The sequence below is a fragment of the Engystomops pustulosus genome, chromosome 3, assembly GCF_040894005.1.
Source record: "Engystomops pustulosus chromosome 3, aEngPut4.maternal, whole genome shotgun sequence".
In the NCBI taxonomy this organism is placed as follows: Eukaryota; Metazoa; Chordata; class Amphibia; order Anura; family Leptodactylidae; genus Engystomops; species Engystomops pustulosus.
Window position 1 is genome coordinate 45146160 of NC_092413.1, and position 24846 is coordinate 45171005.

The following is a 24846-nucleotide window of genomic DNA, read 5'->3' on the forward strand; positions in this document are numbered from 1 at the left end:
GACAACAGTCTTGTTTCTAAGGGACAACATGAATACATTTATGGGAAATTATCTTCACACTGGTAATTTTTTAAAAATAACATCCGATTAAAGAAATGTTTGTATAAAAAGGTAAAATGTATTAAATGTGATTGCCCGGTTGAGAATACCAATTTAAAACAAAAAAGACAAGGGGCATATCTTTCTCTGGGTGTGGAACAGGTTGGGGGGGGGGGGGAATATTGGGTCTTTCTTATCCATAAAGTAAATCTATCATCTATCTTCAATAGTACATAATAAACCAATGCCACTCACTTGTCCATTAAGCAATTAATATCTGTCTTTTCGATCTTGTTGCATACCCTCCTCTTTTAAAAATATGTTAATGAAGCAGAATTGTTTTGAACCATCAACCATCAATCAGGATTTAACCAACATGGGGAGAGAAAACAGAACTGGATCGTGCATCCACACCTCATATAATGATCTATTACCGCTAGGCTACGTTTTCAAAACAAACTCGAGGTTCTTAGTTACATTTTGATCAGTTTGTATAAGCCACTAACCACTTCACGGTGACATCGTTGTAGTGGCTCCCTACCGCTATTGGGTGTGGCATCACATGGCAGAGCACCGGCAGGGACCAAGACCCAGTTGCCCCACAGCACCCATTCTGGCAGACAAAGCCGCCATGGCGCATAGCCCCCATCTATCATGATTTATTTTATGTATTTACATGTAGCTTTTTTCATCATCTTTACATATATTTATGTATGAGACATACAGTGTTGGTTGTGTCTCATTGTTATGAAATTCTTGTCTCCTCCATAGTTTGACAGTGAGCATTGTAGAAGATATTTATCCATTATGCTTTGTTTTACTGACAACAAAAATGGCCTCATGTGTATATTTATATATTTATATATACACTAAGGAGAATTATATTTTCCTTTGATACATATTTTTCATCAGTTTTAAAGCAGATGCTTTGATCCACCACCCTGAATGGGTCATTTGCGGGATGATATTACACGTTTTATCCGCTGGGGCTTCACTCTCCTTTGACAGACAGAAAATAGCTTAATCAGCATACAGAATCAAATCTGATGTATGTTTAACATCTTTCATTCTGCCTCATCTCCCTTGGAGATTGTTGTTTGATGAGTGAAAAAAGCCCTTGCATCAAAGGATGTGTAATACTGTCTTTGCACATGAAAATGTATGATGGTGGTGGCCCCATACAGTAATAGCCCACATAGTAAAAAGTCCTTTCTTTTATATAACAGCAGAAAATAATCTGTGTTATTCAGTAACCATAAATATGAACAAAACAAAAAATATGAACAAAACATAAAAACACATTTTAAAGCAATCTCTCACTGCAATAGTACAAAACAGACAATACGATGCTGATTAAAGGCCATCAAGATTTCCACTCAGAATACTACACATTGATAACCACATCTTAAAAAAGAACACAATTTTATGCCAGCATTAAATAGTTTCACTAATATTATTCACAATGAACATGTTTCCCCTTGGCTGCATGTCACCATAATTCATACATCAAGTTACGGACATCTAACTGTATGCGAATTGCAAAACAGGCAGTCCCTGAGTTTCGTATAAGATTGTACAATATGGTTCTATAGGGTTCTTAACTTGAATTTGTAAGTTGGAAATTTTGAGTGAAATTTCAAAGAAAGTATTTTTTTGGCCTTGTAACAAATGCAGAATTTTCATCTGTTCATTGTTGCAGCCTGGGGCCAGTGTAAATTACTGGTTTTCGGAGAACTTAACCATAAGTCACAGTGGGCTCAGAGGTACGTATGTAACTAGGGGTCACCTGTAATGTCTGGGACTGCCTGTAGACCTATATTCCCCTGTAAATTACAGAGCAAACAAACAAAAATATGAAGAGGGTATTGATACAGGCCAAACCAAGTGCACTTTTCTCTCTCTCTGTTAAATATCATCTCTTTAACCCAGGAAGAAGTGCCCAGATGACATATACGCCATGTACTGCACGGATTACTGTATATACTCAAGTATAAACCAAGTTTTTCAGCACAAATTTTGTGCTCACCCACGGCGTCCTCTTCTCCTCTGGCTCCTCTACTCTCCATATCTTCTGACTTCCGACACGTTCATGCACTCTGCCCACATACACACACACAGCGTGCGGACAGAGAGCAAACAGTGCTTCTGCCCGCACTGCCGAGAAGCCGGAGCTGAATGGAGAAGACGAGCCGGGGGAGAAGAGGATGCTGGGGTTGAGAGCCGGAGGTGAGTACTAAGTTTATTATTTTATGATGAAATGGGTCACTGCTGGACAGTTCTGTAAAGGGGGGCACTGCTCAACAGTTTTGTAAAAGGGGCAAATCTGGACATTTCTGTAAAGGGGGGCACTGCTGGACATTTCCTAAAAGGGGAGCTCTGCTTGACATTTTTTTAAATGGGGGCTCTGCTGGATATTTTATAAATGAGGGGAGGCAGCTTCTGGACATTTTAGTAAAGAGTAGTTGCTGCATTTTTCACCATAGGCTTATACTCAAGTATATACAGTATGTGATTGACAGGGGCACTGTGATTGACAGACTTTTATTTTTGACAGAATATGTTCCACAGGATTGGTACATAGAAAATGTGTTGCCAGTATTCAAAAAGGGCCCAAAAAGCGAGAAACTACAGACCTGTGACTATTACATTGGTTGTGGAAAAATATTTAAGGGGTTTGTTAGAGTTACTTTCCTGGAGTATCTAACTGTACATGACCTTAAAACCCAGCATTAGCATGGGTTTATGAGGAATGGGTCCTGTCAGACTAATCTGATCAGCTTCTACAAGGAGGTAAGTTCTAGACTGAACCTGGGGGAGGCTGTGGATATTATGTACATAGACTTTTCCAAGTCATTTGATACTGTACCACATTAAAGGTTGGTACATAAAAAGAGACTGCTGGGTCTAGGGGTTAGCCAATGGCTTAGTGATAGAAAACAAAGGATCATGATTAATGACAGATTCATAAATTGGGCTGAAGTTACCAGTGGGGTGCTACAGGGATAAGTATTGGGCCCCCTTCTCTTTAATACTTTTATTCAGACCATTGGGTCTGATCATTTGCCAATGATACTAAGCTCTGTAAAGTATTTAAAAGGAACCTGTCACCAGGAGACCCATTTTTAGCACTCCCCCAGTCCCCACCGAGCATAGTACATATGCTATTAAAAATTGGTTTTACAGAAAAAAAGATATGTTATATTGTACCTTTCATTAGCATCTGCTGTGTGACTAGGCAGTTGCCAAATGAGAGGGTCTGGAAAGGAGCAGTTCCCCCCCCCCACCCTTGGGGAACAGCTCCTCCATGTGACCTTTTCAAATATATGAAAACACCCATCACTGGGCTTAGCGACGCCCCCTGCTCCTCTACAGCCAATCCCAAGTGAGGGGAGTTATTCATATATTTGAAAAGGTCACATGTTTCCCAAGGGTGGGGGGTAACTGCTCCTTTCCAGACCCTCCTATTAGGCAACTGCCTAGTCACACAGCAGATGCTAATGAAAGGTACAATATTACATATCTTTTTTTCTGTAAAACCAATTTTTTATACAAAAACACTTTGGCAGTGTATGTACTATGCTCTGTGGGGACTGGGGGAGTGCTAAAAATCTCTCTCCTGGTGACAGTTTCCCTTTAATACAGAGGCGGATGGTATATTATTACATAGGGATATGTGGATGCTGCAGGCTTTGGCAGAGAAATGATTGATGAAGTTTAATGCACTTGGGCCATAGAAACAAAAAGTACAACTATCTTTTAAACAGTGACTTACTGCAGGATGCTGCCATAGCTAATACCATGTACATATTCTTGAGGAGCCTGGATGCTTTTCTTAAATATAAAAACATCAAATGTAGAGATGAGCGAGTATACTCGTCCGAGCTTGATGCTCGTTCGAGTATTAAGGTACTCGAAACGGCTCGTTGCTCGGACGAGTATTTCCCCTGCTCGAGATCGAGCATTTAATTAAAAAAACACAGTGAAGAACAATGAAGAATAGAATAAAAACAGTGAACACAGTGACCACAGGATCATTTAAGTGAAAAACACAGTGAAGAATAGATTACAGATGTTCGGCACATCTGCTTACTTGTCGGGAGATACGCGCGGAACGGTGCGAACAAAATAGTATGTGAAGAACAATATATATGTGTGAAGAACACATTGCAGAACACGGTGAGCAGGACAGAGACAACGAGGAGCAGCACAGAGACACCGGGGAGCAGCACAGAGACACCGGGGAGCAGCACGGAGACATGGGGCAGCGGCAGCACGAAGACATGGGGCAGCGGCAGCACGGAGACATCAGGCAGCGGCACGGAGCGGCACGGAGACATCGGGGCACGGAGACATCGGGGCACGGAGACATCGGGGAGCGGCGGGGAGCCGCACGGAGACATCGTTGCACGGAGACATCGGGGAGCGGCACGGAGCGGCACGGAGACATCAGGGCACGGAGACAGCGGGGCACGGAGACAGCGGGGCACGGAGACAGCGGGGCATGGAGACAGCGGGCACGGAGACAGCGGGGCACGGAGACAGCGGGGCACGGAGACAGCGGGGCACGGAGACAGCGGGGCACGGAGACAGCAGGGCACGGAGACAGCGGGGCACGGAGACAGCGGGGCACGGAGACAGCGTATCTCCCGACAAGTAAGCAGATGTGCCGAACATCTGCAATCTATTCTTCACTGTGTTTTTCACTTAAATGATCCTGTGTTCACTGTTTTTATTCTATTCTTCACTGTTCTTCACATCTGCTAACTTGTCGGGAGATAATATACGCGCGGAACAGTGAAGAATAGATTGCAGATGTTTGCATACATCTGATCACTTATCAGAAGACATTCTTTTTCAATTAATTAACACATTTTATTCCCGAACCATGGTCCCTTTGAAAAATGCTCGAGTCTCCCATTGACTTCAATGGGGCTCGTTATTCGAGACGAGCACTCGAGCATCTGGAAAAGTTCGTCTCGAATAACGAGCACTCGAGCATTTTAGTGCTCGCTCATCTCTAATCAAATGCCTTCCTCTGGATCCACATTGACTTTTTCCAACTGTATCTACTGTGAAACCATGAAACAATATAAAGAGGGGATTGAGGGCAACACCCTCTAAGGTAGTTAGCACAGAGGTCATAAAGCAGAATGTGAAATGTATGTTTGGTACTAGTCATTTGTATAGGCAGGCATACGGACTACATAGAGAGCCCGCCTCTTTAAACCAGAATGGAGACCTATAACCTATATGAAATGCTCACTCACTACTGAACTCTAGCTGGTAACCTAAGTTAACAGGGGTAGTCTTCATTTTTACCAAAATAGAAGTTTTCCTGTTTCCATTTCTTGAGAAAGAATGAAAAAACTGGCGTAGAAGCACTGAAATAATTGCAATTTCTTGACAAAGCAAGAAATAGAATTTTTGGCATCTAGATCATCTCCACACCATGTGGGTGTGGATATGGAGCGACCGACAGTAGAGAGGGCCGGCACGGGGGATTCCGGCCATAGGCTGCGAACGTCCTGTATTAAAATTTGCAGGCCTTTTCCACAATTCCACACTAGGCCAAGTGTGTGATGTATTTGCTTTGCCTTTATCATACACTGTGCGCATGAAAAATGTAGCCCACTGTGTTTATGTTTTTGTTCACATTACCTACATGCTATGTTACATTTTGTTGAAAACTAGAAATAGAATTTTCTGAATAGAAAGCAAAATATGCATAGAGGACAGGGAAAGCATTAGAGGCAATTTCTTATAAATTACATTTATTTTTTAATGGCAGACAAGTACAGGTTACAGTACACACATAAAAATGGACTGTGGGAGAACTAGCAATATATAAAGACTATGGCAGGTCTAACCTTTTCTTTTAAAGGTTAAAAGTCCCTCATGCCAGTGTCTGCAGAAATCCATTTACTAGGATGTATCCCTTTGTCTGGAAAAAGGAGACCATAATTCTGAGTCTGTTAAGCTGCGAAATCCTGTATTTTAGTGCTAGAATATTTTAATATTGTATATATTCATTTAATAAAACATAATCTGAGGCAGAAGCTTTGATTAATGTGAATATTATTGAGAATCGTTCATGGGTTTTCTTTTATCCATATCTTTTGCTCTGAAGCAGCTTAATGGTTCTTTGATTCGCTATCTGAAGGACACACACGACACGGTACAAAGGAACAGAAATACTGCGATTTGCATGTAGCGCCCAATTCCATTTCCATTTTTAAAAACTGTATTAATTGTGGGTATTATCAAGCTTTAAGAGACACAAATGGCAAATTCATAGATCCGTGACTCCTTTAAGGGCACCTTGCAAGAGAAAACCATTGATTGATTTGTTTGTCAAAATACTGCTGAGGAGGGCATGGGAGATCATATAATGGCTCATGCAGAAATAGATTTGCTATATTTAGGTCACATTCAGGGAAGGTTAGCAAATTCTGAGGCATAAGTGTAACAAAGGCTTTGTATCCTGCTGCCAACTCGCCAGCATTATCCTGATGCTCACTTAGCAGTCCAGGTATGTAATGAATAGCAAGTGATACATAATTAAGTACTCCTATAATTTCACTGCATTGATACACGTCTTGGGAGTTCTGAACATTTTTGAGACTACAAAAGCTACAATACAGAAATAGTCTCTTTAATATGGTATAAAAATATTTAAAGGGAACCTGTCATCAGATCAGGAAGGTCATTTTTACATGACAACAGATTCCAATAGCCTCAGGCATGTAGATTTCAAATATGTCTTTGTGATGCCTCTGAATAATTCAAGTGCTTTTTAATTGTTTCTTTAAAGGGGTTTGCCCATGAAAGAAAGTTTTAAAATATTGATCCCCTAGTGATGCTTACAAAATAAAGATCATTTTTAACCCCCTTACTTTACTCAGTTTTATTGCTGTTTGAGCTCCTATAACTCAGTGATGGTCTGTGTAAGATTACAGAGTATGGGCTGGGACTCTCTAACCAGACACATTATGATCCCTCTGTGCTATGAAATTCTGTGTGTTGACAATGTGCTTAGATTATCATGGTGCAGGGTTTATCTACACTTTTATTTAGCTTCTGAACATTATAATTCTATCACACAGAAAAAGATAGATGAGACAGATCAGTGATGAGAGATAGTGAGATTCATGAGATGGATATAAAACACAATGACCCACATTTATTAAAACCCCTGCACCAGTTTTTTGTTTGACTTTGCAAGTTCCTTTGCACTTTTAAAGTGCATAAAGTGCGTGGCCTCACTATAACTGACGCAACACAAAATTCTGCACTGAAATGGGCGTTCTAGTGCACGGTTGCACCATTCACCACATTTATCATGCAGTGTCTGACAGATGTGTATTGCACGTTCTATGTTAAAGGTGCACCAAAAAATAGTTGATGCACTTTGCACAATCCACAGGTAAACTGCACCTAGTGCACTGTTTTTGATAAATGTGGGCCAATGACACTCTAAGCACTGCTAACTCACTTAATCAAGAAAATACTAAATCAGCTCTGCTCACTCACCTAGTCAATTATACTAAAAAGACCATATGCATCTGTAGCTTGTAGAGTAAGTCTCTGCACACTGCTGCTTGCTGAAAGGAGGTGCATGTGTCTGAGCTGGACTTCTAATGCAGAGGGAGGGGCAGAAGGCAGAGAGCACTTCAGTGGGCAGACGAGAGAAGCTTTTCATGAGAATTTACGGTTGTATCCAGAGACAACCAAAATTGTAAGCACCACGACTGATGTAGACAGATTAGAATTATATAAGTGAGATGTTATGAAATGTTTTTGTTAATAACAGTGAATTAGAGATTGTGTTATTTTGTTATCCTGAGTACATTTAAGAATATTTTCTTCTTGGGAATACCACTTTAACATTACCTGTCTCCCTGCCAGAAGAGTGTGGTGAGTCTCAAGGGGGGCAGTTCGTATGGCACAGGTCGTTTTTCTCCTTCCCTCATCCTCACTCATTTCCCTCCCTCTCCCTCAGCATCTCCCCTGCTCCTTCCTACCACTAGCAGCCACAAGCAATTGTCATTTGAACTTTTCCATTCTGGGACTCACCACACACTGCCAGTTAATGTTAACGAAACAATAAAAAAAATCAGTGGAATTATTTACATGCATAACAAAGGCATTTTTTGAATACCATGACAGGGGCTATCATCAAGTAAATATGACCCTTGCAATTTATCAGATCCCTCTATGTATGTTTTTGATTCATATCCCTTTACCTGTATAAATAGAAAAGATTTTTTAATTGTATAAATATTAGTATACTGTATATATATATATATATATATATATATATATATATATATATATATATATATATATATTTTTTTTTTTTTTTTTTTTTTTTTAATTCCTATGAAATATCTTTTGGCTTGTTGTCTCTGCTGGTTAGTGAAAGGCTTGATGCCAGCCGGCCATGAAAGAGAAAAAGTAGAGAAATGATTACTTGTGACAGAGCTGTACTGACGAGTTATGGAAGGTGCAGACATACCGTTCACTCTGTTCTAGTATTCTGTTTATTTAACGCTTAAGTGATAGCAAAATAAGTCCTAGGAAACTGCTTTGATCACATCTCTATTCTTTAACTGTTCCTTTCTATTGTTAAACACACATCTTTGACATCATTACGTCTGTCTGCTTGATGTCCATGTATTTAACATTCAGCAAGTTCTAAGTGTTGAATGTTCTCCTTAAGGGTTTATATTGTGTAAGCCTCACTGTTAGTCAGAGGATTGATATCTCCATACTGCAAGTGCCAGATATTTCAGCTCTTCTCAATTAAATATTATCAGAAAACCAAACCATCCAGTCATATTTATTTATTCCTATGTTTCCTGTGTTTCATTTTCTCCCATAAAACATACTTGGATTGTAAGTGGTGATGAGTGTATCCTTAGCTTGTCTGGACAACCATAGCATCTTATATCGCAGAGAACTGCATTTGGATTCCCATACCATATTGTAGCGTGACATTAACAACATTTTATTTGGTTTTAATGCATTTATTTAATTTGTATCTTTTTTATTTTCTGTTATTATTTTAAGTACTTTCTTTAGGCCACTTTCCTGTTATCACCCCCCATTTTGCAACCCTCTAACCCTTACTACCCCCTTTTTAGAGCCATTTTGGGTGTTAAAATTCAGGTACCCTTTGACTTTAGTGGGATTCCGGGTCCAGGCACCTAACTAAACTTTTTCTTGAGGTTAAGCCAAAATCGTTGAACCCAAATTATCCACTCATCACTATTTCTAAGTTAATTGGTCTTTATAAGATCCTTAACACATGGATTTGAGCATAAAAATTCTTTCCAAATCAAAAGTGCCCCAATTGCTATAAAAAAGTTGTGTATGGCAATGTCTCCCAATTCAGTTTATGTTCCCTTTCAACATCATAAGTCTGGGAAGGCAGGCTTTCTGGCTTGGTTAGAGACCCAGAACTCTATATTTGAAGGTTTATCAGTACTACTCCAACTATGGTCCACTAGAGTGCAGTAAGGCTCTAGAGAAGTCAATGGGGGTCATTTATCGTATCTGTTTGTTTTGGCTTGTTTTTGCCTGACTATTTTCCATCTGCTTCTTTGGTGGTTTATCAATCTCAATTTTTCCTTGCGTTAAATGGGTATTTCTTTCAGATCTCTTTTTTTTGCAGATCTCAAAAATATCGCACCAATGTCTCAAGTCTTTCCATTTTCTATGTTTTCCTTAAGTATGGTTTCATCTGGAGTTTTTTGCGGCAAAAAATGATACAAATTTTAGACAATTTGAAATGATAAATGTCATTTGCGACATTTAGCACATCTGCAATGGAAGATAAATGTGTCTTACTGATTAAAAACAAATGTCCGGCGGACATTTCAAAATGTCCCCAAAAAGGTGCAAAAATTGCAATGTGCCAAAAAAAGTCTAAAAAAAGACAGAAAAAAAGAAGGAAAAATAACCCCAATGTGTGACATATTATGGTTATGTAAAATTCACGTGTTGCATGCATCTATAACACAAAAATGTTATTTTACTTTTTCCAATTTCCTCCCACTTCTAGATTTTCAAAAAGATTGAATTTTCACTACCTATGTCTTCAGCCCATAGTTGTAGTCTGCTCACTACCTAAAAGAATGACATTCAGAGGAGAAGTTCTCCTGCTGTAATAAAAGCATGATTCATCTACAATCAAATACACCAAGTTTACAATGACTCACATCTTTTGTCCATTGCTTTTTAAATAGATTTCCTGGTGAGAAATCACAACATAAAGTTTTGTGAGAGTTCCTGTGGTGATGGTATTTTGGAAGAAAGGCTTGCTATAATTGATAGCAAACTCCATCAAAACCCTGCAGTTATTACATCAATAAATCCACTCACTACGGCTTTCAAACGCAAAAAATAATAATAAAATAAGGATACGCTAAAAAGCTTTTTTTTACCCAAACACTGTGACTCTGCAGGGATACTCATGCAAGATGTGGTCAATCTGTTTTTTTTTTCTCTAACTAATCCACTGTGTTATTTTAAGATATTTCTCCAGCTAAAATGGTATAAAGTATAAAGTGGGCCAAAAACAACAATACTAGTTCCCTGGATACATATAACTATATACTCTCAGTTTCAGAAACTTTATTCTCCATTTAACCTACAGACCTAAGCTACGACCTATCCAGTATAAACAGGTTTTATTTTTTATCACTGTTTACTTAGTTTTGGGAAACCTGCTGAGTGCATGAAATAACCTGCAAAGACTTATAAAATGTAGAGGTGATGATATGGGAAAAAGAGAAATAGTTGACTGAGGAAAATGTAGAACATAGCCAGTCTCATGCAGGTATAAATGGAAATCACTTGTGAAGTCTTGGTGGGAATGGTATCCACACTAGAATTACAAGATCATACCGGATCAATTTGGCTGTTGGCATTGGGGGGCAATAATGGTTTCCATTGTAGACTGCACTTTCAAAAAGTTCTGAACAAATAACTATTGTTAAAAAATTTTTTTTTGTTAAAGGAGTTATCAACTTTCTAAATAAATTTCAGAACTATCATATACGCTGGAAACTTACTCAATCACTTACTTTATCCAGCACATAGACGTTCTCCTGATGCTGTTGACTACGTGGGGTGTAATTAGACTTCCATGGGCTCTGGGCTGTATGAAAATGATGTGCCCCCACATGTAACTTCTTTAATGATTTGACATTTACTGCCTACTTAGGGCACCAGAACTCACTTTTTTTTTTTTTTTGCATAAATGTGTGTTGAGATATGGCATGCATATATGAGGATTTAAGGGCTACAGGACCCTCTTTATTATCTTTGCAGGTAAGTGTCTAACCTAGTCAGTGTTTTTGGAGGTCACTGATCCCCTAGAAACCTTGGTCCATGGGTTGTCAATTATGTGGTAACACTCACTTGCTTCCCCCTGATCAAAAAAGTTCAATTTAGTTTTTTTTGTCAGACAAGGGAAGCTTTTTTCTCACAGTCCAAGATTCCTTTAGGTGGTCTTTTGCAAATTACAGTTGGGCTTTCAAAGGAGAGGCTTTTTCGCCACTATGAAAGCCCAGATTGGTGGATTGATGCAGTGATAGATGACCATGTTGATCTCCTCTATCCTTTTTACACACAGTGGGGCACATTTACTTACCCGTCCCGTTGACAACGGCCGATCCACAATGTATGACGAGGATTCGGGTCTGCTGCGATTCACTAAGATCGTGCATCCAATTTCCTGCATCTGTCGCTTCCCCACTGAGGTCCGCCAGAGTTCACCTTCTTCTTATCAGTGCTGATCTTGCATCACAATTTGATTTTTAAATTCCGAGGTTTGTCCGTATCAGTCAGGTTGTCCGACAGCCACTCATCCCGATTTGTGTTGCATGAAAGCCGGCGCCGATGCGTCACAATCCAATCGCGTGCGCCAAAAACCTGGGGCAATTCAGCGCAAAACTGAAAAATTTGGGAAAGCCGACAGAGATACGTCCGATGGACCCTTAGTAAATGTGCCCTAGTATCTTTGGAAGTCAGCTAGATAGGGCTCTTTGTCAGGGTTGGCTTCAGTAGGCCACTGGGCGACAGAGCATCAGTAGGCCCCTCACATGGCGGCATAAAAAATTCAGAAACTTAAACAGTGTCCTGTTCCCCAAATTATTTCTCAATTTATCATACCAAACAGCCCCCTCATGGTTATTTTATATAAATACCCCTCACACCCTATGGATTATTAGATACAGCCACCCTCACCACCATGGATTTCTTATTTACACAGCCTTTTGTGGGCTCCCCCAGCAACTCTGGCCCTTGGCACTTGCCCTTGTATGCCCAGTGCTGGCGGCGTCCCTGCTCTTTTATCATTCCTTATAGGAGGCCCTTCTCCCCAAATTATTTATTTTGGTGGGTAGGCCAGTTATCTTGATTATTATATACTTCCTCCATTTACAAATCCTTGAGGCCACTGTACCAGATGAGACTGGAGTGTTTCAGCCTCCAAATCTTTGGGGAATATTTGTCAGTAGTGTGTGAAAGAAAAACTGTTCTCTCTGCCTTTCCAAATCGCATTCAATCAATTGAATTTAGCACACATAATTTCCAATCAAGGCATAGAAATATCTTTGAGAAACTGTGAGGGAGGTGGATGGACACGCCTGGTCTGCCGTGTAATGGATACCAAATTATTGATTATTGCATATTATGCTGGGGATTAGTAGTTCTATATGTGTACTTATCTATCTAGGTTTGACTTACTATGGGAAATGTTCATGAACCTCCCGTATGCCTGCAAAGGGGAAGGGGCGGGAGGGGAAGTTATGTATACTTGTTTACTGCAGGCTGTGTTTTTTGTCTTTGTTAGACTATGTATGAAAATTGGAAAAATGTCTTAATAAAAATGTTTGATTAAATAAAAAAGAAGTACCGTATATACTCGAGTATAAGCCGACCCAAGTATAGAGGCCACTAATTTTACCACAAAATACTGGGAAAACCTATTGACTCGAGTATAAGCCGAGGGTGGGAAATGCATTGGTCACAGCCTCCCCAGTATATAGCCAGTCAGGCTCTGCCTCAGTGTATATAGCCAGCCAGCCCCTGTCCCAGTGTATATAGCCAGCCAGCTCTGCCCCAGTGTATATAGCCTGCCAGACCCTGCCCCAGTGTATATAGCCTGCCAGACCCTGCCCCAGTGTATATAGCCTGCCAGACCCTGCCCCAGTGTATATAGCCTGCCAGACCCTGCCCCAGTGTATATAGCCTGCCGCCGCTGCCGGACAGATCGCACAGAAGATATACAGGGGTCACCGGAAAGGTGAGTTTAGATATATTTATTTTTTTGACTCGAGTATAAGCCGAGTTTGGGTTTTTCAGCACATTTTTTGTGCTGAAAAACTAGGCTTATACTCGAGTATATAAGGTATCTCAAAGAAACCCAGGAGAAATGGGAGGCCCCTGGAACTAGATTTCAAGTATCCGAGCAAAGGGTTTGATTACTTTTGTCCATGCAAAATTTTGTTTGCCTTTTTCACATTCTACACATGGCATATTGAGTGCAGAATCGAGTTTTGAGTGCAGGAGAAACGTGCTTTTTTGGAAAAGGTATAACATACCAAAATGTGAATAAAGTGAAAGGGTCTTAAGAGTTTCCTAATGCTTTGTAGTTCTGTGTTGCTGTTGTAAAATGGATTGGCTCTGCTACTAATTGGTTTGACATTTGGAATCTGGGTTCCATAGGTTTTCATTGGGTAACATACATCCTGACTTACCAGTGTTTTGTTTTGTTTGTTTTGTTTGTTCTTTTTTGATTTCCCTCTTAGGACAATTATACATATACATATATACATTTATCATTAAGCTAATTTTTTATTTATTTTTTTAAGCATAATTTTAGTTTTAAACAACATAATATCTTTAAGAAGAATCCAGTTTTAATCTGTTGGTTTCTATTTTTAGGTGAAAGGCTAGAGTTATTTTTGTCCAAAAAAACTTTTATAAAATAAAAAGTCAGAAAGTTTCCCATCTCCTGTTTGAAGTCTACTCTAGACAATCTTTACCCACATACAGGAATACCTTTACAATTGTAGGGGTGTGTTCTACAAATGTTGTTCCACTGACTAACATACTTTTTCATAATAATGATGTCAGTGATACGAGCAACCGTCTTTATTAAAGGTAACCTGTCACCAAAGTGCCGTTTTTTATATCAGGGAACACGTTCCTATAGACAAAGTACTGTATATGCCAAATAGGTTTTTAAAAATGTTTGTTTTATATGGTGTTTAAAATGCTTCAGCTGAGTCCTGGAGAGGAAAACTTTAAATGACAACTTTTGTCTGCTCTATAATATATTCACTGCTCTGCTGGCTCCTGCTCCTGCCCCCCCCCCCCCTTCCCGATGACATGTCAGCTCAATGCAGACAATCTCTCCCTTTGGCATCTCAGTGTAAGGAGAGGAGGATATGGGAGGGGAAGGAAGGGATAGGAGCCAGGAGTGACCCAAAGAGCAGTGAATATATTATAGAACAGACAGAAGTTGTCATTTGAAATTTTCCTCTCTGGGACTTGGCTGAGGCATCTGGCAGGGAGCCAAGTAAAGTTTCACATACTATATTTCAAACACCATGTCTACTCTGTCTATAGCAACCTGTCCCCTGAAAAAATGGCACTCTGGTGACAGGTTCCCTTTAAATTTCAAAACCCAATGCTTCTATTCTTCTACCTACAGGCTGTATCTATAATGAGACTTAGCAGCTATGACTCACTCTCCATTCTGTATAAGCGGACACCTCAGTGGGCTTCTGTCCTTACCAGAAGGTTGAAATTCATCAGAAATGCTGAGACTTATTAAGAATGGAGGGAACATAATAAGCAGAAATGTACATGAAAAAGTGGGCACTTCATAATAAGATGTATTCTAATTATGTTCTAACAGTGACGTGGGGGTATGGAGAGTATAGTGGGTACTTACACAGCTTTCCTAAGCGTGTGGCTTAGAAGAGACTTTTTTTAAAAAAAAAAAACATGCATAATTTGTGAAGTTTATTAGAAAAATGTTACAAATGCTTCTCCGAAACAGTGTTTAAAGTTTTGTTTACAGTTACGCTGTAATTTAGAATGATTCCATTGTTTGTAGAGTTACTGCTGAGGACATTCTCAAAGCTTTGTTGTCTAATTTTACCGAGCTTTAATACAGATAATCATTTAGAGCTGGATCAGGACAGAAAGTCTTGGGTTCTGAAGGCAGCAATTTGAAATGTTAGCAATTATTTGAAGTAGCTATGTGTTGGTTGTAAGATCAATAACAGTAAGGGTGAAGAAACAGAGACACTCTTGTTTGAGTCTCCAATATAGACTAAATGTGTACTACTTGGATAGAGTGATGACAACTGTTCTCAAGCCTCTAAAAATATACTTCTTGCAGTCACTCACATGAAATAAAATACCCCGGATCAGTGTTGCATCCTTCTACTCCTTAAAGAGAAGATCTTGAGTATTTCATTGTTATACAATGGATTTATAAAGGATATTTCACCACCTCACATATGTGGATACGATATAGGGGCTACTAAACAGATTCAGGAGCACTTTGAATTTTCTTTCTAGCCCCCACAGCTGCTGAGATATCAGTAAAAGAAATCCACCATCATAATCCTCTCCACTGTCAGAGAGGACGAGCGGGAACAGAGGTAGACATGTGTTAGAATAATCTTCTACTTGTCTGAGAAGATTAGCATAACACATGCCCCCTCACAGCACCTCCTTTCTGAAAGTAAAGAGGATTATAATGGTCAGATACTGTGACTGATATCTCAGCAATGGTGGAGGCTAGAAAGAAAACTAAAAGTGTCCCTAGATCTGTGTACCAGCCCCTACAACATGGTATGTTCTTCACCACATGTTTGAGGTGGTGAAAGGTCCTCTTTAAAGGGGGTTTTGAATTTCATTATATTGACAGCCTATACAAAATGAAGACAAATGTACAAGTAATACTATATAATACTATACTATTTATATATAAAAAATAATAGTACATGTTGCATAAGTTATCAATGTTTTGTGGAAATGTCTACAATGAGTAAATTTGCCACTTCTTCCTAAAATAAAATACAGCAAACAAAATATTTTTTTTTCATTTCAATTAATCCAATTGTTCTTAAAGTGTAACTAACTTTTATTCCATAAATCCATAATGCAGGTTGCAATATCAAACATTGTAATATAATTTTTTTTTCTTTTATTTTTCTCAACTTTTTCATGCATAGAAATGTGTCTGAATAAGCTTTCCCTCCACGCTCAAACAGCGTATAGATAAAAAGGAGTAGCTAAAACTTCTAGAAATCTAATGTCTTACAAACCAGTCACTGGATACACTTATCTCCTTACAGAACTGAATTCTCAGTAAAATATTCTCTATGTCTGTAAGGAGTAAAACTTTATCCTCCGCTCCATATCTACCGATTGTCTATGGACTTGAGATTTGTTTTCATATATACTGCTCAGTACAGGGAAACAGGCGGCGGAGGGAAATAGGACAGAGAAGAATTTTTCTGTAATGATGTGTATTACAAAGTATATTATGTTAAGTTATTGCTTAAATTGCAGCCATGAGGATCTACATGCAGCTTTTATACTTTTTAAGCTTAAACTAAACTCATCAGCAAATTAAGTCAATTCTATTTAAATGTCAGTGCCTGCTTTATATGACAGAATTAGACACCACTGAATTTTTATGTGTTTAGTATTTCCAATTTATGGACTGCGCAAGCGCTGCATGAGCATGAATCAAGTGGCAAACACATTAATATACATAGAAATTAGGGCCCATATCTATCAAAAGTAGTGCAAGCTGTAATATGTGCAGCATGCACCTTTAACATACAGTGGGGCACATTTACTAAGAGCTTTGCGCCAGTTTTTGATGGACTTTGCACATTCTTTTAGGTGTAAACTGCTTGCACAGGTATTTAAGAAGTATCTGCGCCACTATTGTGTCACAAGCGACACTTTTGTGGTGAGGCTGTGCTAGCCACCATGCATTACAAATTAAGGGGCGTCTCGGAGCTCAGTCGGACCGTGCACTGGATTTAACATGCAAAGTCTGTCGCACACGCTATGTTTTAGGTGCACCACAAAAACGTTGGTGAACTCTGCCGGGCCAGTGCAGGGAAACAACAGATTCATGATTTCTGGAGCACAATCTAAATGAATCTGTCGCAATGAGCATTATACATACACAGGCAGAGCACTTTGAGTGCAGTTTCCCACATTCTTAGTAAATGTGCCCCAGTTTGCGACACAATTCTGTTGAGTTGCTATAATAAATGTGGTGCACTGTCCAAATTATCACCAGAAAACCCATTTAGGTGCAGAATTTTGTGGCAAAGCAGACACAGTGGTTTTCACTCCTCACACATAACACATAATGGTCCAAATTGGTTAAAAAATTGCATTACAGGATCTATTTAAAATCTAAATAAAATCTACTGTATATACAATTTTTGTGCTGCAAATTCCCCACTCGGGTTATACAGGCAGTCTCCGGTTACATGCAAGATGTCGGATTGTCATAAAAAACAGGATTAACAATAAAGCTTCATTACAGACACCTTTTATATCTGTTATAACTGTTTATTGTAGCCTAAGGCTAAACTACAGTAAATTACCAACATCAAGAGGTCCGTTTGTAACTAGGGGTCATCTGTAAGTCGGGCGTTGTTAAATAGGGGACCGTCTCTACTTGGGTATATAAAAAAATTATTTTATTTATATAACGCACACAGATTAAACACTAGATGCTAACAGCAGTGCAGGATTTTTCCCCAAGCTACATTATATCAGAAGGCTCTTAAAATACACAACACCTTTGCAGTGGAAAAGCTATTGCTATTGCTTCCGGCTATGCTATAGCTTTAAATCGCATTGAGATCCCGAGGATGCTGAAACAGTGAGAAACAAATAAGGGGAAATGTTGATCATCTTATTTCTCCCTGGTTTTAAAACCATCTGCTTTTTAACAAGTGGTCCAGGAGAACCAGCTGCATCCCACCACTGTGTGGGGTGTCCTGATCTTTGGAATTAGATGGGTTGCATTACCACCATCGACTAATAGCAAGCCACAAGTACAATGGAATCTACCAAGTATACAAATATTATCTGTACTTGTACTGGACACCTTGCTGATACTAAACTAGACTTTTGGAATCAAAAGAAGCATTGTATCAATTACATGATTTTGTTAAGACAATTCAAGAGGTTAAAGGGGTTGTCCACTTTCAGCAAATAATATTGTTTGTGCAATGAAAAGTTATCCAAATTCAATATGCTTTCTGGATCTAATCCTCATATATATCTTAACCCAATTGTAAGTTTAGCCCTGCCTAAATCTTTGACTAGGAGACATACATAAATATGTTATTTAGCATGAGACTCAAGGTATGAAAACATTGAAAAAATGATTAACTTACACATAGAACATGTAGAATTATAGCTCCATGCCGCCGATCCTCATTAGAGAAAATATCACTAGGGAATTCATGGAGTGCTGCAAAAACAAAATAAAAATGAATTAAGTCTTTAGAATTAAAATATAAATTTTAAGTTTGAGATTCCCCTTTAAGAGCTCTTTAAAGGGGTGGAATAGACATCTCAACTTTTGTAAACACTCTTTAATAGTATTGCAATAAAATAAGGCATCAATGTTTTTTATGGATTTCTTGGTAGCTTCTTTGTCTCCAGCGCTGATTTCCACTGCCAATGTCTAGGGTTTTAAGGAAGTTGTGCCAAGATTAATTGTTTCCCCCTATCTACAGGATCGGGGATAGAATTCTGATTGGTGGAGGTCTGACTGTTATTTTCCTTAGCGTTGTTAGGGGTTTATAAAAATTTTAGGTCAAATCAGCAATGTTTACAACAAGCCGGCAGTAAAATGTGTTGGTAATATTGAGCCCACTGTTTGCCTCAACTGAACATCTTACAGATAGCATGTGTAGTTGTTTTTTAACACTCTTGTGACACTGCCTCATCCAAGTGACATTAAAGACAGATGTTTAAGAAAGGCTATAAGGAGAGTTCCAGTGGAAATGGTTGTCGAGGCAGGTTGAAGGCCGTAGAGGTTTTACCAAGATGTCTTGGCAGGGAGCCACATGATCATGAAAAAGTGCGTTTGTATTATACATCAAATCATCCAGTCTCTTTACCTGGTCTAAAAATATGTTTTTACAAATTGTCATAACCTTTTCAGGATATGAAAAGCCATACAAGCAGATAATAGTAATAAGCAAGGCTAACTGAACACCTAGGACTTTATTCATACACACAGTTCATATTAGGATGCAGGCAGGAGTTTTCAGGTGCTAATTTTATATACTGGACCATACCAAATAGTTTAGGATAAAACTTCAAACTAGCTGTCAAGTCAAGTTTTTTTCTCACATGTAGCATATACATCAGGACATCATCAGGACTTTCTACATATACTTAGAGTGCATGGCAACTATTCAGTATAATATGCAGATGTCTGCCATCTATTTATACTAAACAGTATGGGGGAGATTTATACAGCTGTGTTAAAGTTTCTGCCCATAGTTTCTATTTTTCAAGAGTACCATAAGAAATAAAATATAATTACCAGTAAATATAGGATAGTACAATAGTGTAGGACACAAGAAGAAATGGTTTTATGCCTGAGTATCTCAGCCCTATAACCATGGGTCTATTGACCCACACACACCGTACTTCTGTCATAATATGACTCTGAGGCTCCATTCACACTTCCATGTATGGTATCTGTGAGGTAACCGCAAAAACGGCTGCCAGCTCACGCCTGCCGTAAAGGTGCACAATGCGCAGAGCATGGTGCGACACAGTCAACTAAACTTGATTCAACACACAGTTTGGGCACGGCCTTCCTGCCCAAATTTGCAGTGCGGCTGCTCTGATTCCTATGTAGAGGTGTAAGGAGCACTCACCACCCCCCTTCTGCACCCAGCCTTGTGCTTGTGAGGACACAAAAGTGAGAATAGAGAATGAAAAAGCAACAAAAAATGTGCGTGAGCAAGTAATGTGCAAGCCATAAGCCCTTCCCCTCACCTGACCATCTCCTATATTAATCAATCACCTGAATCTCCCCCAATTAGACAATGTCCCCTTCCTGCACCCTCCTTCACTGTTTAATGCTGTATAAAGTCTCCATTTGTCTAGTGCTCCCTTCTAATGCCTCTGTAGCCCCTTCATTAATGCCCCTTTTCCTGTTGCACAGTCATTTGTATTTCCCCTAAATATATAATGCCTCCATTTTTGCAGCCCCCATCTTTATAATGCTCCTTTACTGTAAGAGTCCTAGCTAGAGATGAGCGAACACTAAAATGCTCGGGTACTCGTTATTCGAGACGAACTTTTCCCGGGGACCAAGGCTCTGCACAGGGAAGCTTGGCCAAACACCTGGGAACCTCAGAAAAGGATGGAAACACCACGGAAATGGACAGGAAACAGCAGGGGCAGCATGCATGGATGCCTCTGAGGCTGCCTAATCGCACCATTATGCCAAAATTATGGGCAACAGCATGGCCATGACAGAGTGACAGAATGAAGCTAGATAGCATCTAAAACATCCAATAATTGACCCTGACACTATAGGGGACGGCATGCAGAGGCAGCGGCAGCAGCGGCAGGCTAGAGAGTGGCATGGCGACATACCCTAAATGGACTCAGGCTTCAAACCAATGGGTGGCAGAGAGGAACCAAAGGAGGTGAGCAAGAAGCGCTCAAATAATATCGCTACATGATAAAAGTTTGCCAGTATATTTTGTGGATTACACAGCAGGGTGGCGACAAAGTTAACATGGAAGCCATGAAAACAACCCCAAATTCTGCCTGACACAGCTCGTTTGATAAGGGGACCATGTATGCTTACAGTTCATGCCAGTCGCTGCACTTGCTGCCAGTCTCCTTTCGAATAGTTTAAAATAATAATAACCCTCATCCATAAAGCTCTGTATAATGCTGCACCCCCCTACCTCTCCTCTCTTATCTCAGTCTATCGCCCAACCCGTGCTCTTAGATCCGCCAGTGATCTTAGATTAACCTCTACCCTAGTGCGGACCTCCCACTCGCGTCTCCAAGACTTCTCTAGAGCTGCACCAATTCTATGGAATGCTCTGCCCCGGACTATCAGACTAATACCTAACCTCCAAAGTTTCAAACGTGCTCTTAAAACCCATTTCTTTAGGCAAGCCTATAACACTCATTAACTGCATGAAGTTTTAACTCTTCTACTAACCCGTCCTGTGTCGTCCTCCCATCTGTTATCCAGCAACCAACAGGCACCAGACTTCTCTGCAGTCCCATTCACCCTGGACCTGGTATATAAGATGACGGCTGAGTGTTTCAAGCGACAGCAATTCCATTTATTATATTTTTTTCTATTCCCTAAGAAGAATGGCTTGACCATTAAATATTCTTTTACCTCGTGTTACCCCATCATCTTCATAAACCGTAAGCTCTGGCGAGCAGGGACCTCACTCCTGTTGTTCCATACAAATGTTGTGCTCTGTTACATTACATTTGTATTTGTTTCCTATGATTTGTAAAGCGCTGCAGAATATGATGACGCTATATAAATAAAGATTATTATTATTATGGAGGCAGTGAACTAGTAGTAGATTAAAGGTGCTGCAGTTAAAACTATGTTAGTTGGATCTTGGCATGGAGCTGGCGCTCCGCTGCCAGGCGAGCTTTCGCCAATCCAAGCCCCTGTTTCTAGGCTACTCCCCAAACAGCACTTCTAAGAACCTTTTGTATAAGATCAAGTGTAGTAGCGTTCTTATAAGTTTAGGATATGCCGGGTGAGGGGAATGTAAACAGATGCGCAAGAAGCGCTGAAATAATATCCCTAAATGGTAATAGTTTGCCAGTATATTTTGTGGATTACACAGCAGGGTGGCGACAAAGTTAACAACTTTGATGTGGAATGCCCTGTAATAGCTCTTGGGCGGTGTGCCTTTTATCGCCTAGGCTCAGCAGTTTCAGCACCGCCTGCTGTCGCTTAGCGACGGCACTGCTGCTGTGCCTAGAGCTACCGACTGATGGCGCCATGCCCACGGATGGTAATTCGGAGGAGGAGGAGGTGGAGGAGGGGTGGGAGGAGGTATAGTAGGCCTTTGAGACCTGGACCGAGGTAGGCCCCGCAATTCTCTGCGTCGCCAGTATATGAGCAGCCCCAGGGTCAGACTCGGTCCCAGCCTGCACCAAGTTAAGTGTAGTAGCGTTCTTATAAGTTTGGGATATGGCGGGTGAGGGGAATGTAAACAGATGCGCAAGAAGCGCATGATGCGCATGGAGCTGGCGCTCCGCTGCCAGGCGAGCTTTCGCCAATCCAAGCCCCTGTCTCTAGGCTACTCCCCAAACAGCACTTCTAAGAACCTTTTGTATAAGATCAAGTGTAGTAGCGTTCTTATAAGTTTAGGATATGCCGGGTGAGGGGAATGTAAACAGATGCGCAAGAAGCGCTGAAATAATATCCCTAAATGGTAAAAGTTTGCCAGTATATTTTGTGGATAACACAGCAGGGTGGCGACAAAGTTAACAACTTTGATGTGGAATCCATGAAAACAACCCAAATTTCTGCCTGACACACCTCGTTTGATAAAGGGACGATGTATGGAGGCAGCTATATGGACGACTTTTGGAGGTAGCAATGGAGACAACGTGTGGAGGCTGCTATGGAGACAATTTAATTTGGATAGTGCCTGTATGTGGCAGTCCCAAACATTTTTCAAACCAGAGGAGCAGGTAGGTGGCCCTCCAGTAAAATGGAATAGATTGAGTGCCTGTATGTGGCAGTCCCAAAAATGTTTCAAACCAGAGGAGCAGGTAGGTGGCCCTCCAGTAAAATGGAATAGATTGAGTGCCTGTATGTGGCAGTCCCAAAAATTCTTCAAACCAGAGGAGCAGGTAGGTGGCCCTCCAGTAAAATGGAATAGATTGAGTGCCTGTATGTGGCAGTCCCAAAAATTCTTCAAACCAGAGGAGCAGGTAGGTGGCCCTGCAGTAAAATGGAATAGATTGAGTGCCTGTATGTGGCAGTCCCAAAAATGTTTCAAACCAGAGGAGCAGGTAGGTGGCCCTCCAGTAAAATGGAATAGATTGAGTGCCTGTATGTGGCAGTCCCAAAAATTCTTCAAACCAGAGGAGCAGGTAGGTGGCCCTGCAGTAAAATGGAATAGATTGAGTGCCTGTATGTGGCAGTCCCAAAAATGTTTCAAACCAGAGGAGCAGGTAGGTGGCCCTCCAGTAAAATGGAATAGATTGAGTGCCTGTATGTGGCAGTCCCAAAAATTGTTCAAACCAGAGGAGCAGGTAGGTGGCCCTGCAGTAAAATGGAATAGATTGAGTGCCTGTATGTGGCAGTCCCAAAAATGTTTCAAACCAGAGGAGCAGGTAGGTGGCCCTCCAGTAAAATGGAATAGATTGAGTGCCTGTATGTGGCAGTCCCAAAAATTTTTTAAAACAGAGGACCGGGTAGGTGGCCCTCCAGAAAAATGGAATAGATTGAGTGCCTGTATGTGGCACTCACAAAAATTGTTTCAAACAGAGGACCGGGTAGGTGGCCCTCCAGAAAAATTAAATGCATGAAGTACTATAGCAAGAGCCAGTGGGCCCTGTCAAAAAATAGCCATTTTCCTCTGCTTTACTGTACAAAGAGGAGGAGAAGGAGGAAAATGAGGAGGAGGAGGAGGAGTGGATCAATTATTCAGGTTGAGCTTCCTTCACCTGGTGGAGATTGGAAATTCTGAGAAATCCAGCCTTTATTCATTTTAATAAGCGTCAGCCTGTCAGCGCTGTCAGTCGACAGGCGTGTACGCTTATCGGTGATGATGCCACCAGCTGCACTGAAAACCCGCTCGGACAAGACGCTAGCGGCAGGGCAGGCAAGAACCTCCAAGGCGTACAGCGCCAGTTCGTGCCACATGTCCAGCTTTGAAACCCAGTAGTTGTAGGGAGCTGTGTGATCATTTAGGACGATGGTATGGTCAGCTACGTACTCCCTCACCATCTTTCTGTAAAGATCAGCCCTACTCTGCCGAGACTGGGGACAGGTGACAGTGTCTTGCTGGGGTGACATAAAGCTGGCAAAAGCCTTGTAAAGCGTACCCTTGCCAGTGCTGGACAAGCTGCCTGCTCGCCTACTCTCCCTCGCTACTTGTCCCGCAGAACTACGCACTCTGCCGCTAGCGCTGTCAGAAGGGAAATACTGTTTCAGCTTGTGCACCAGGGCCTGCTGGTATTCATGCATTCTCACACTCCTTTCCTCTGCAGGGATGAGAGTGGAAAGATTTTGCTTGTACCGTGGGTCCAGGAGAGTGAACACCCAGTAATCGGTGCTGGAATAAATTCTTTGAACGCGAGGGTCACGGGATAGGCAGCCTAGCATGAAATCTGCCATATGCGCCAGAGTACCAACGCGTAAGAATTCACTCCCCTCACTGGCCTGACTGTCCATTTCCTCCTCCTCCAACTCCTCCAACTCCTCTTCTTCTGCCCATACACGCTGAACAGTGAAGGACTCAACAATGGTCCCCTCTTGTGTCTCGCCAACATTCTCCTCCTCTTCCTCCTCATCCTCCTCCACCTCCACCTCCTCCGATATGCGCTGAGAAACAGACCTCAGGGTGCTTTGGCTATCAACAAGGGAATATTCTTCCCCCGTCTCTTGTGACGAGCGCAAAGCTTCCGACTTCATGCTGACCAGAGAGTTTTTCAACAGGCCAAGCAGCGGGATGGTGAGGCTGATGATGGCGGCATCGCCAC

At 40.8% G+C, this 24846-nt stretch overlaps 1 protein-coding gene across 2 annotated transcripts in view; it reads right to left on the minus strand.

Annotated features, from left to right (window-relative positions):
* Positions 1 to 24846, minus strand: part of SLC24A3 (solute carrier family 24 member 3) — a 243400-nt gene that overhangs the window by 89628 nt on the left and 128926 nt on the right. For both annotated transcript variants that reach the window (XM_072140635.1, XM_072140636.1), the window contains exon 3: positions 18504 to 18580. In XM_072140635.1, coding sequence (XP_071996736.1) covers positions 18504 to 18580 — 77 coding nt within the window. The remainder of the gene's footprint in view (positions 1 to 18503; positions 18581 to 24846) is intronic.